At 42.5% G+C, this 13,813-nt stretch overlaps 1 protein-coding gene across 1 annotated transcript; it reads right to left on the reverse strand.

Annotated features, from left to right (window-relative positions):
• Positions 1-608: 608 nt before the first annotated feature.
• On the reverse strand, positions 609-2,952 carry LOC120032034 (galactose-specific lectin nattectin-like). The gene is made up of 7 exons (XM_038977953.1): positions 2,899-2,952; positions 2,731-2,800; positions 2,449-2,508; positions 2,094-2,227; positions 1,391-1,525; positions 1,017-1,155; positions 609-871 (listed from the first exon to the last, which is right to left on the reverse strand). The coding sequence occupies exons 2-7, from the start codon at positions 2,786-2,788 to the stop codon at positions 804-806; spliced, it is 594 nt and encodes a 197-aa protein (XP_038833881.1). The 5' UTR covers positions 2,789-2,800; positions 2,899-2,952; the 3' UTR covers positions 609-803.
• Between the last annotated feature and the right edge of the window lie 10,861 nt (positions 2,953-13,813).

Here is a 13,813-nt window from a genome sequence, read left to right on the forward strand (position 1 = left end):
TTACTTGTGGATAGAGACTTCTGGTTTACGGAAACACATTGAAAAGTAACTTGACACTGTGTCAATACGTCAGCATACATTTGGATTATAATGACAAGAAGAAAATGTAATTGACGGAGGAGGGAGTGAACTGAATTAATGCATAAGGTAAGGGCTAGAATTTGCTCTGGATCTTCTACCAGCAATGCGTCTGTCTGGTGTGTGCATGTATTATAATTAGCAGTGTGGCAGTTTCCCCAAAGTTTGGTGTTTCTAACTGGCTATAATAACAGCCAAGGATGTTCGCTAGGTTATTTGTTTGTGCTCTGACTACATGTCCAGGTCAGCAGTTTGCACAGATTACTGTCTTCAGCCATATGAAAACCTTCCATAGTGAAATATACCGAGCTAGTTATTTTATTTTGCTTCTCATCCAACTGGTGTTAGCTAGCTAGCTAAATCTGCAGGCTTTCCGCTAGCTAGCTGCTAATGTTGCGCAGAAACCTAGTTGCTCGACTGATTTTAGAACGGAGGTTCATCTGAAAAGGTAGCAGCACATCCTTGGTTTTTATTGGGCAGAAATGTACACGTGAGAGCCATACATTGTGAATTCAATAAAAAACATCATATCAGATGTAATAATACATTTTATTTTAAGCGATTTTTATACACCTAAAGTCACTTCACATAATCAGCAATAATCAAGATAAGGCAATACAATCACATGAATGAAATCAGCAAGAATCTAAAAGTACATGAAACATGATGACTGACTAACCAGGGGAGTAACGTTAGAACATGAATTCTCTCCCAATCTGTAGATATTACAGCTTTCTGGAACACATGAATGGAAGTTGCGTCCAGCAGGGTGCATCATTCTGCCCGAAGTCACCTGGGAAAGAGGGCAATACAGAAAAAGATTAGTTTTTTTAATGTAGCTTAAAAGGGAACACATTACCTTTAAAATGTATTTTTTACATCTATCAAAATGTTTGATGAATAATGTGAGGGAGAGTGCTCTGGCGACAGCATCGTACCTCCATAGTTCATCTCCATACAATGCTCATGGCCATTCGTGTTGTCGTTCCCAGCACCATTGTAGGTGTTATCGGGTTGCCCCTGGCCCCAGTTCTGGTAGCTAAACCTGGACCCATCGCTCCACAGCCAAAGACCCTCCTAAAGAGCATTCAAGCAGATGTGTAACCAGCAGACACTATACATTATATAAAAATGATTTAACCAATTTTTGAAGCGACAGTGTTTTTTTATAATTACATTGTTAACAAACAATGGAGTAAAACAAGCTTATATTTCGGGTAAGGCACCACCAGGCATTTATACGTTATATCCTCAAAGAATCAACGCATCTTACTGTATATGTTTTAGGAGTGTTAAACAAAGTGCTTCTGACCTTGATGGCATCGTTGGCTCCAATCCAGGTGCGCTGGGCTCTGTTGGCACTACTTTGGATGACTGACAGAAGGAAGTTATACTGGAAGAGGCTGTGCACTGACGCCAGGTTACCTCCCAATAGCAAACAGTAATGCTAGAGAGAGAGAGAGAGAGAGACAGAGAGATTTTAAAGTGAAACCCACAAAGAAGGTAGAATATTTATTTTTATTTAACCTTTATTTTGACAGTTAAGTCATACTGAGACTAGGGTCTTCTTTACAGATGAGCCCTGCATAAACACTATCAAACACATACAATAGACATTACAAAACATATTAAGAACAGACACATTTATCAACATAGATGTCTCCAATCATTACTCTGAACTGACAAAGTGGGACCAGGACATCTAATTTCAGAGAGTTGTTCCACATGAAGGGCACAAAAAACTAAAAGCAGCTTCATCCAACTCTGTGGAGACCTTAGTGTCCTCCAGTGTTATCCAAGCCTCAGACCGGCTTTGGTCATTTGTAAGTCTAAATTTAATTAATGATGATCGAAAGGAAGTTTCTGCATTAGTTTCTGAATATAAAGATAAAGAGAAGGAATAGCACGTCAAGTTGTAGTTTAGCAACCCTGTTAAACACACTAATCGTATGATGTTTAGAATGAGTAAATCTGTCCCTAAATATGGAAACGTATTTATAGCAATTTACAGGTACCTCTGCCTCTGGCCAGTTCACCAAGAAGGGGACGTAGTGATAGCAGCGTGTCCCATATCTCTGCCAACCAGGTGGGCATGATGAACTCCTGGTTTGTAGTCCCTGCTTCTCCTTTGCTCTCATCTCCTCAGACTCTGTAGGGGGAGAGATATCATGCAATATCATGATGAAATGATTAGTTCCGACAACACAATCTGAGTGGTCAAAAGTGCATTCCAGCCGTGATGTTATTGAACACAGCACCACGGCTATCTGTGCGTTATCAGTCCATTAACATTAGCAAACCAACGCAATATTATCGTTCTCTGCAGGTTTCAGAAATCTTGTTGATATGGGATTGAGGAAGGCATTTTACCGATTGGCAGGTTGCGTATCAGGTTCTCCATAATTTGATTCTCTGTGTCATTCAGATCCCCTACAACAAAGAGAGACAAAGACAGAGGAAAGATGAATACTCATGTGCTCTTTAAAGTGTAGAATGATATCATCAAACTGCATCTGATGAGTGTGAACAGGTAATCAACCATTGTTAAGAATACCTCTACTACCTACACTTCAATAAACACCTCTGTTATCTACACTGTAACTAAAAGGAGTAAACAAAAATCTGGTGGAAACTGAGGTATATCTCTCTTACTTGCATCCCCCAGAGCAAAGGCAGCGCTGAGAAGCAGAAATATGGTCAACATCGTCATGGTGATACTCTCCTGAGAAAAAGAGAGAGAAAGAGAGATAGACTTAAGACAAATTCAACGTCAGACTGAGTACTTTAGAACGTAGGTGGAGGTGAGTATAGGGAACTTACTTATTGTATAAGGAATCTCTGGTAGGTTCTGTTTAGTTGGAGAAAGGGGAGCACTTATATACACCTGACCACAAGGAAGCAACTCTAGTTTATCAATAGTTAACTCATATATTATCTATTTCCTTCTCATGACGCATTTCTTATCATCATCAAAAGAGAGTAGCAAATATTGATATTTGGGGATGGTTTGGGGATGGCAGGTTGGGGATGGTGGTGGGAGGGCATGTTGCTCATACACAGTACATTCGGAAAGCATTCAGACCCCTTAACTTTTTACACAGTTTGTTACATTGCAGTCTTATTCTAAAATGTATTCAATATTTTTTACCCCTCATCAATCTACACACAATGCCTCACAATTTTCAAATCAAAAACTGAAATATCAAATTTACATAAGTATTCAGACCATTTAGTCAGTACTTTGTTGAAGCACCTTTGTCAACGATTACAGCCTCAAGTCTTCTTGGGTATGATGCTACAAGCTTGGCACACCTGTATTTGGGGAGTTTCTCCTATTCTTCTCTGCAGATCCTCTCAAGCTCTGTCAGGTTGGATGGGGAGCGTCGCTGCACAGCTATTTTCAGGTCTCTCCAGAGATGTTCGATCAGGTTCAAGTGTGGGCTCTGGCTGGACCACTCAAGGACATTCATAGACTTGTCCTGAAGCCACTCCTGCGTTGTCTTTGCTGTGTGCTTAGGGTCGTTGTCCTGTTGGAAGGTGAACCTACACCCCAGTCTGAGGTCCTGAGCGCTCTGTAGCAGATCTCTCTATACTTTGCTCCGTTCATCTTTCCCTCGATCCTGACTAGTATCTCAGTCCCTGCCACTGAAAAACATCCCCACAGCATGATATTGCCACCACCATGCTTCACCGTAGGGTTGGTGCCAGGTTTCCTCCAGACGTGACGCTTGGCATTCAGGCCAAAGAGTTAAATCTAGAGAATCTTATTTCTCATGGTCTGAGAGTCCTTTAAGAGCCTTTTGGCAAACTACAGGTGGGCTGTCATGTGCATTTGAGGAGTTGCTTCCGTCTGGCCACTCTACCATAAAGGCCGAATTGTTGGAGTGCTGCAGAGATGGTTGTCCTTCTATGATAGGGAACCATCTCTGGTGAATCACTGGCCTTCCTCATGTGATGTTCATGTTGTTGATGATGATGGGAAGAAGAAGAAGAAGTTTGAATGTTTTTTGAGATCATGCCTTTGACATTTGAATGTCACAGCAACGTCAAACTGTCTTTTTTGGGCAGAAAAGATGGCGCGGTCCTGCATCGAATGAATCAATAATCTCATCACATTACTCCAGCAGCCAGTCAGGTCCATTTCCAGCCAGAGAGAAGAGAGAAATTCAGTACATTTACCTCGCAACAAGCAGATGCTGAATGACTGTGAGCAGCACACTTAAAGGCCCAAAGGACACACAGGAGAACAGACAGACCATAGACAGCCCATACCTCTGAATAGGAAAGAGTGGAATGAGCTCATAGTCATGAGCTCGTACTGCATGATGGTACATATTGCAACAATGCAAAGGCTTGGAAACATAATGAATGAGACTAGGAATAATGATGTGTACTTAACCTGATTGTGGAGACATGGTTAAATGAAGACAGTGAGACATTTCATACTGGTGTGCTGTCTAGCAGTGAAATAAGATTTCTAGAAGAAGATGCTTTACCCATGGCCTCCAACTGTGGGCTATGTCAATGTTTTGGTTCTTTCAAGCATGCGACTTTCAAGTGACATAATACACGGTTACAAAAGCATGATATACAGCTAAGTAATGCTCAAATACAGTCTGGATAACATTCACGCACATCATTTTGCCTGTATTAGGGAAACCTTTTCTGACCGGCCCAAATTGCCCAAATTGCTGAATGAAGCATGCTGGGTAGTCTGCCTGTCAGTGTGTGTGTGTGTGTGTGTGTGTGTGTGTGTGTGTGTGTGTGTGTGTGTGTGTGTGTGTGTGTGTGTGTGTGTGTGTGTGTGTGTGTGTGTGTGTGTATGTATGTATGTATGTATGTGAATGGCAGGCTCTGACTCAGCACATTGATGTGGGCTGCAGAAAGAGAGAAGGGCAAGCAAGCAAGCGAGTGAGAGACCATTGATGTGGGCCGCAGAGAGAGAGAAGAGCGAGACACTGGCTCTTTTATTACCTAATCCAGCCTTTAATCTAATATTCCCCTAAATGATTCCTCCTGTATACTTGAATCACTGACCTTAGCCAATAACAGCTCTCTGGGGCTCCTGAGTGGCGCAGTGGTCTAAGGCATTGCATCTCAGTGCAAAGAGGTGTCACTACAGTACATGGCTCAAATCCAGGCTGTATCACATCTGGCTGTGATTGGGAGTCCCATAGGGCATTGTACAATTGGCCCAGCGTTGTCTGGTTTTGGGCGTGGTTGGATGTCATTGTAAATAAGAATTTGTTCTTAACTGGCTTGCCTAGTTAAATAAAGGTTAAATTTGGCCCCGGCCATTATAAAGACAAGACAGAGACTGTATGTGTGTGTGCGAGCAAGCGTGTCTGTGTGAGGATGCAGGTCTAAATGGCCTGTATGAAAGCAGCTGACACTGGAGTTCTCTCTATTCCTCCCAAAGCTTATCAACATGGTTTCATTCATTCCTCTCTCTAGTCTAATAGTATCCTCCATGCCCTCCATGCACCATGCCCTGGTTCACTGACCTGCTGTATGAACCCAATGAAATGCATCAGAAGTGTGACCATTGAAAGCAGCTCTACTTTGGAGACATTGTAAAGGAACATTTTATGTTCTGAAGACATAGCCTTGAATTGTACACAGTAGGCATCTCCTCTCACTCTATCATGTGACCGTGACCGCCTCTTCAGACCAATTGGCAGAATACCCAGAATATGTTCTAGAAGTTAAGATAGGAGAACATTACTCAGTTTCTTGGGAAATGTAGCCTGCACGATAACAGCCAGTCACCTGCAGGAACAAACACTATGAAATCAAATCAAATAAAATGCAATTTTATTTGTCACATACACATGGTTAGCAGATGTTATTGCGAGTGTAGCGAAATGCTTGTGCTTTTAGTTCCAACAATGCAGTAATAACCAACGAGTAATCTAACCTAACAATTCCACAACTACTACCTTATACACACAAGTGTAAAGGGATAAAGAATATGTAGATAAAGATATATGAATGAGTGATGGTACAGAACAGCATAGTGTGAGGATTGAAAATATGCTTGGCCTATCATGGGGGTGTCTGTGTGTGTGCTGGAAGAAACATTTTGCCCCAGATAGTGTGCTGAGAGGCTGTGGTTAACCTTGAGCGGGAACAGTATGTTTTCTATGCAGGTGTAAATAGCTCAACAATGTTGCAGAACTGTCTGTTGTCACGAATACTACCGAAGGTTGCTCCCCTTCCCGTTCGGGTGGCGCTCGGCGGTCGTCGTCGCCGGTCTACTAGCTGCCACCGATCCCTTTTTCCTTTTCGTTTATGTCTGTCTAATTGTTTTCACCTGTTCCTTGTTGGGGTTTTGGGAGGTGTGCTATTTAGTTTCGTTTCGCCCGCTAGTGTTTGTGCGGGCTTATTTGTTGTCATTGTACGTAGGAGGTGTATCATTGATTTTGGGTTTTCGCTGTCCGGTTTATTAACCTGTCTGGCTCTGGCGTTCCGCTAGCGGAACTCCTCCCACATTCCACTGAAAAGGCAGAGCGCGAAATTCAAAAGATATTTTTTAGAAATATTTAACTTTCACACATTAACAAGTCCAATACAGCAAATGAAAGATACACATCTTGTGAATCCAGTCAACATGTCCGATTTTTTAAATGTTTTACAGCGAAAACACCACATATATTTATGTTAGCTCACCACCAAATACAAAAAAGGACAGACATTTTTCACAGCACAGGTAGCATGCACAAAGCCAACCTAACTAACCAAGAACCAACCAAACTAACCAAGAAACAACTTCATCAGATGACAGTCTTATAACATGTTATACAATAAATCTATGTTTTGTTCGAAAAATGTGCATATTTGAGGTATAAATCAGTTTTACATTGCAGCTACCATCACAGCTACCGTCAGAAATAGAACCGAAGCAGCCAGAGTAATTACAGACACCAACGTCAAATACCTAAATACTCATCATAAAACATTTCTGAAAAATCGATGGTGTACAGCAAATTAAAGACAAACATCTTGTGAATCCAGCCAATATTTCTGATTTTTTAAGTGTTTTACAGCGAAAACACAAAATATAGCATTATATTAGCTTACTACAATAGCCTACCACACTACCGCATTCATTCATCAAGGCACGTTAGCGATAGCAATAGGCACGTTAGCGATAGGGAATAAACCAGCAAAAGATATTAATTTTCACTAACCTTCATAAACCTTCATCAGATGACAGTCCTATAACATCAGGTTATACATACACTTATGTTTTGTTCGAAAATGTGCATATTTAGAGCTGAAATCAGTGGTTATACATTGTGCTAATGTAGCATCTTTTTCCCACAACGTCCGGATATTTTTCTGACACTTTTTCTGACACACATATTCTGACCAAATAACTATTCATAAACATAACTAAAAAATACATGTTGTATAGGAAATGATAGATACACTAGTTCTTAATGCAATCGCCGTGTTAGAATTCTAAAAATAACTTCATTACGATATGCAGTTTATGTTATGGCGAGAGCATGCCCAAAACCTGGCCGCAAACTACTAGTTCACATGTACGACAGATATATGAAATAACATCATAAAATGGGTCCTACTTTTGCTGATCTTCCATCAGAATGTTGTACAAGGGGTCCTTTGTCCAGAACAATCGTTGTTTGGTTTTAGAACGGCCATTTTCCCTCTCGATTTAGCAAGCACACTTGCCAAGTGGCGCGAATCTCTCCATCGTCAACAAACTCAGAGAACGGAACACGGCAAAACTCCCGAAAAAATTTCAATAATCTGATTAAACTGTATTGAAAAACATACTTTACTTTGATATTGTCACATGTATCAAATAAAATCAAAGCCGGAGATATTAGTCGTCCATAACGACAGCTTATCAGAAGGCAAATCCAGGTCCCTTCTCGCGCTCTCCAGAAAACAGGAAACTGGTGACACGTGCACGTCATGCCAAGAGCTATTATGCGACCCCAGATCAAGTTACACACTCAATTTCTTCTCTCACTGCTTGTCGACATCTAGTGGAAGACATATGAAGTGCATCTAAACTAATAAATATCAAGGACTTTAATAGGCAGGCCCTAGAACAGTGCATCGATTTCAGATTTTCCACTTCCTGTCAGGAAGTTTGCTGCAAAAGGAGTTCTGTTTTACTCACAGATATAATTCAAACGGTTTTAGAAACTAGAGAGTGTTTTCTATCCAATAGTAATAATAATATGCATATTGTACGAGCAAGAATTGAGTACGAGGCCGTTTAAATTGGGCACGATTTTCCCCCAAAGTGAAAACAGCGCCCTCTGTCCTCAACAGGTTAACAGTGGTCTTTGGGTTGTGTTTGCGCCTGTGTTTTGGCGTCACCCATTTTTGTACCTGTTCCTTTTGACTGTGGACATTAAAGCGTTTGTTCCCGTGAAACTTCTGCTCTCTGCGCCTGACTCCACACCCATCATTCTCCTGACGTTACATCTGTGTTAAGTGAGGACACGAAAAACAGGAACCAAGCTTGTGACCTCAGTTTCTAGGGTGTGGGCGCGTAATCTACACAGCAACAGCGCCGGACAGTTGGAGCGCCAGGGGCTGGGTCCAGCCTGTGCGCCAACGATAGGCTGAGTAAAGTCTAAACCACACTCAGCCTCTACTCTGACAGGCCAGCTCAGAAGCGGGAACTATTTCCGTCAAAGTATATTAGAAGGACTTTGTCAAGAACAAGCCAGTTCTCTGTTCTGCCCTGCGTGGTGATACAGAGAACCCGTATATACGAAAATTGTATTTACCATTTATCGCTTGAGTTTAATAGAAATACTTAAAGTATATTCGGTGACTCTGAATCACATTTTATCCTGATACCAGATTTGATTGACACAACCCTTAACAATAAGCAAGATGCAGTAGATGATATCGAGTACAGTATATACATATGAGATAAGTAATGTATGGTATGTAAACAAAAGTGCATAGTTTAAAGTGGCTAGTGATACATGTATTACATAAAGATGGCAAGATGCAGTAGATGATATAGAGTACAGTATATACATATACATTATATTAAGTGGCATTGTTTAAAGTGACTAGTGATACATTTTTGATCAATTTCCATTATTAAAGTGAGCTGGAGTTGAGTCAGTATGTTGGCAGCAGCCACTCAATGTTAGTGGTGGCTGTTTAACAGTCTGATGGCCTTGAGATAGAAGCTGTTTTTCAGTCTCTCGGTCCCTGCTTTGATGCACCTGTACTGACCTCGCCTTCTGGATGATAGCGGGGTGAACAGGCAGTGGCTCGGGTGGTTGCTGTCTTTGATGATCTTTATGGCCTTCCTGTGACATTGGGTGGTGTAGTTGACCTGGAGAGCAGGTAGTTTTCCCCCGGTGATGCGTTGTGCAGACCTCACTACCCTATGGAGAGCCTTACGGTTGTGGGGGGAGCAGTTGCCGTACCAGGCGGTGATACAGCCCGACAGGATGCTCTCGATTGTGCATCTGTAGAAGTTCGTGAGTGCTTTTGGTGACAAGCCGAATTTCTTCAGCCTCCTGAGGTTGAAGAGGCGCTGCTGCGCCTTCTTCACAATGCTGTCTGTGTGGGTGGACCAATTCAGTTTGTCCGTGATGTGTACGCCGAGGAACTTAAAACTTAGTACCCTCTCCACTACTGTCCCGTCGATGTGGATAGGGGGGTGATCCCTCTGCTGTTTCCTGAAGTCCACAATCATCTCCTTTGTTTTGTTGACGTTGAGTGTGAGGTTATTTTCCTGACACCACACTCCGAGGGCCCTCACCTCCTCCCTGTAGGCCGTCTCATCGTTGTTGGTAATCAAGCCTACCACTGTAGTGTTGTCCGCAAACTTGATGATTGAGTTGGAGGCGTGCATGGCCACGCAGTCGTGGGTGAACAGGGAGTACAGGAGAGGTCTCAGAACGCACCCTTGTGGGGCCCCAGTGTTGAGGATCAGCGGGGTGGAGATGTTGTTACCTACCCTCACCACCTGGGGGCGGCCCGTCAGGAAGTCCAGTACCCAGTTGCACAGGGCGGGGTCGAGACCCAGGGTCTCGAGCTTGATGACGAGTTTGGAGGGTACTATGGTGTTAAATGCTGAGCTGTAGTCGATGAACAGCATTCTCATATAGGTATTCCTCTTGTCCAGATGGGTTAGGGCAGTGTGCAGTGTGGTTGCGATTGCGTCGTCTGTGGACCTATTGGGGCGGTAAGCAAATTGGAGTGGGTCTAGGGTGTCAGGTAGGGTGGAGGTGATATGGTCCTTGACTAGTCTCTCAAAGCACTTCATGATGACGGAAGTGAGTGCTACGGGGCGGTAGTCGTTTAGCTCAGTTACCTTAGCTTTCTTGGGAACAGGAACAATGGTGGCCCTCTTGAAGCATGTGGGAACAGCAGACTGGGATAAGGATTGATTGAATATGTCCATAAACACACCAGCCAGCTGGTCTGCGCATGATCTGAGGACGTGGCTGGGGATGCAGTCTGGACCTGCAGCCTTGCGAGGGTTAACACGCTTAAATGTTTTACTCATGTCGGCTGCAGTGAAGGAAAGTCTGCAGGTTTTGGTAGCGGGCCGTGTCAGTGGCACTGTATTGTCCTCAAAGCGAACAAAGAAGTTATTTAGTCTGTCTGGGAGCAAGACATCCTGGTCCGCGACGGGGCTGGTTTTCTTCTTGTAATCCGTGATTGACTGTAGACCCTGCCACATACCTCTTGTGTCTGAGCCGTTGAATTGCAACTCTACTTTGTCTCTATACTGACGCTTAGCTTGTTTGATTGCCTTGCGGAGGGAATAGCTACACTGTTTGTATTCGGTCATGTTTCCGGTCACCTTGCCCTGGTTAAAAGCAGTGGTTCGCGCTTTCAGTTTCGTGCGAATGCTGCCATCAATCCACGGTTTCTGGTTTGGGAATGTTTTAGTTGTTGTGGGTACGACATCGCCGATCCACTTTCTAATGAACTCGCTCACCGAATCAGCGTATTCGTCAATGTTGTTGTTGGACGCAATGCGGAACATATCCCAATCCACGTGATCGTAGCAGTCTTGAAGCGTGGAATCAGATTGGTCGGACCAGCGTTGAACAGACCTGAGCGCGGGAGCTTCTTGTTTTAGTTTCTGTCTGTAGGCTGGAAGCAACAAAATGGAGTCGTGGTCAGCTTTTCCGAAAGGAGGGCGGGGGAGGGCCTTATATGCGTCGCGGAAGTTAGAATAACAATGATCCAGGGTTTTACCAGCCCTGGTTGCGCAATCGATATGCTGATAGAATTTAGGGAGTCTTGTTTTCAGATTAGCCTTGTTAAAATCCCCAGCTACAATGAATGCAGCCTCAGTATATGTGGTTTCCAGTTTACATAGAGTCAAATAAAGTTTGTTCAGGGCCGTCGATGTGTCTGCTTGGGTGGGAATATATACGGCTGTGATTATAATCGAAGGGAATTCCCTTGGTAGATAATGCGGTCGACATTTGATTGTGAGGAATTCTAAGTCAGGTGAGCAGAAGGACTTGAGTTCCTGTATGTTGTTATGATCACACCACGTCTCGTTAATCATAAGGCATACCCCCCCGCCCCTCTTCTTACCAGAAAGATGCTTGTTTCTGTCGGCCCGATGCGTGAAGAAACCAGCTGGCTGCACGGACTCCGATAGCGTCTCTCAAGTGAGCCATGTTTCCGTGAAGCAAAGAACGTTACAGTCTCTGATGTCTCTCTGGAAGGCAACCCTTGCTCGGATTTCATCAACCTTGTTGTCAAGAGACTGGACATTGGCGAGTAGTATGCTAGGGAGTGGTGAGCGATGTCTTGTCTCCGGAGCCTGACCAGAAGACCGCTTCGTTTGCCCCTTTTACGGCGTCGTTGGGATCAGATCCATTGTCCTGGGTGGAAGGCAAAACACAGGATCCGCTTCGGGAAAGTCATATTCCTGGTCGTAATGATGGTGAGTTGACGTTGCTCTTATATTCAGTAGTTCCTTCCGACTGTATGTAATAAAATCTAAGATTACCTGGGGTACCAATGTAAGAAATAACACGTAAAAAACCAAAATACTGCATAGTTTCCTAGGAACGCGAAGCGAGGCGGCCATCTCTGTCGGCACCGGAAGTCCCATGAACCATGAACCATGCCTAAGTAGGTTTTTTGGGTAGCAGTATATAAGAGGACTGAAGGGACCACCCTGGCGGAGCTGGTAGCATACTTTTACTTTGTACAAGCCTTCATTTCTCAGAACAAGAATAGACTGACGAGTTTCAGAAGAAAGTTCTTTGTTTCTGGCCATTTTGAGCCTGTAATCGAACCCACAAATGCTGATGCTCCAGATACTCAACTTGTCTAAAGAAGGCCAGTTTTATTGGTTCTTTAACAATGTCTACACTGTATTTCTGATCAATTTGATGTTATTTTAATTGACAAAAATTTGCTTTTCTTTTAAAAACAAGGACATTTCTAAGTGACCCCAAAGTTTTGAATGGTAGTGTATATATATGTGTGTGTGTGTATGTACAGTGGCTTCTTCCGTGGTGTCCTCTCATGAACACCATTCTTGTTTCATGTTTTACGTATCGTAGACTCGTCAACAGAGATGTTAACATCTTACAGAGATTTCTGTAAGTCTTTATCTGACACTCTGGGATTCTTCTTAACCTCATTGAGCATTCTATGCTGTGCTCTTGCATTCATCATTCCCTTATGGCCACTCTTAGCTAGAGTAGCAACAGTGCTGAACCTTCTCCATTTATAGACAATTTGTTTTACCACGGACAGATGAACACCAAGGCTTTTAGAGATACTTTCGGAACCCTTTCCAGCTTTATACAAGTTAACAATTCTTAATCTTAGGTCTTCTGAGATCTCTTTTGTTCGAGGCATGGTTCACATCAGGCAATGCTTCTTATGAATAGCAAACTCAAACTTTGTGAGTGTTTTCTATAGGGCTATGCAGCTCTAACCAACATCTCCAATCTCATCTCATTGATTGGACTCCAGGTTAGCTGACACCTGACTCCAATTAGCTTTTGGAAAAGTCATTAGCCTAGGGGTTCACATACATTTTCCAACCTACACTGTGAATGTTTAAATTATGTATTCAATATAGAAAAGAAAAATACAATAATTTGTGTGTTATTAGTTTAAGCACACTGTGTTTGTCTATTATTGTTGTCAAATCTTATGACCAATTTATGCAGAATTCCAGGTAATTCCATACTTTTTCTTGCCACTGTACTATATATATATATGTATATGTATTTAAATGTATGTATGTATGTATGTGTATATGTACAGTTGAAGTCGGAAGTTTACATACACTTAGGTTGGAGTCATTAAAACAAGTTTTTCAACCACTCCACAAATGTCTTGTTAACAAACTATAGTTTTGGCAAGTCGATCAGGACACATACTTGGTGCATGACACAAGTAATTTTTCCAACAATTGTTTATAGACAGATTGTTTCACTTATAATTCACTGTATCACAATTCCAGTGGGTCAGAAGTTTACATACACCTTTAAAACCTCTACTTAATACCCATCCCGGATCCGGGATCCTCCTCATCAAAAAAGCTGACTAGCATAGCCTAGCCTAACGCGACAGGAATATCATATAATATAATTTTCATGAAATCACAAGTCCAATACAGCAAATGAAAGATAAACATCTTGTGAATCCAGCCATCATTTCCAACCATCACAAATAGCACCAAAGCAGCCAGAATAATTACAGAGAGCAACGTGAAATACATAAATACTCA

This window comes from Salvelinus namaycush, chromosome 38 (assembly GCF_016432855.1).
Source record: "Salvelinus namaycush isolate Seneca chromosome 38, SaNama_1.0, whole genome shotgun sequence".
Taxonomy (NCBI): Eukaryota; Metazoa; Chordata; class Actinopteri; order Salmoniformes; family Salmonidae; genus Salvelinus; species Salvelinus namaycush.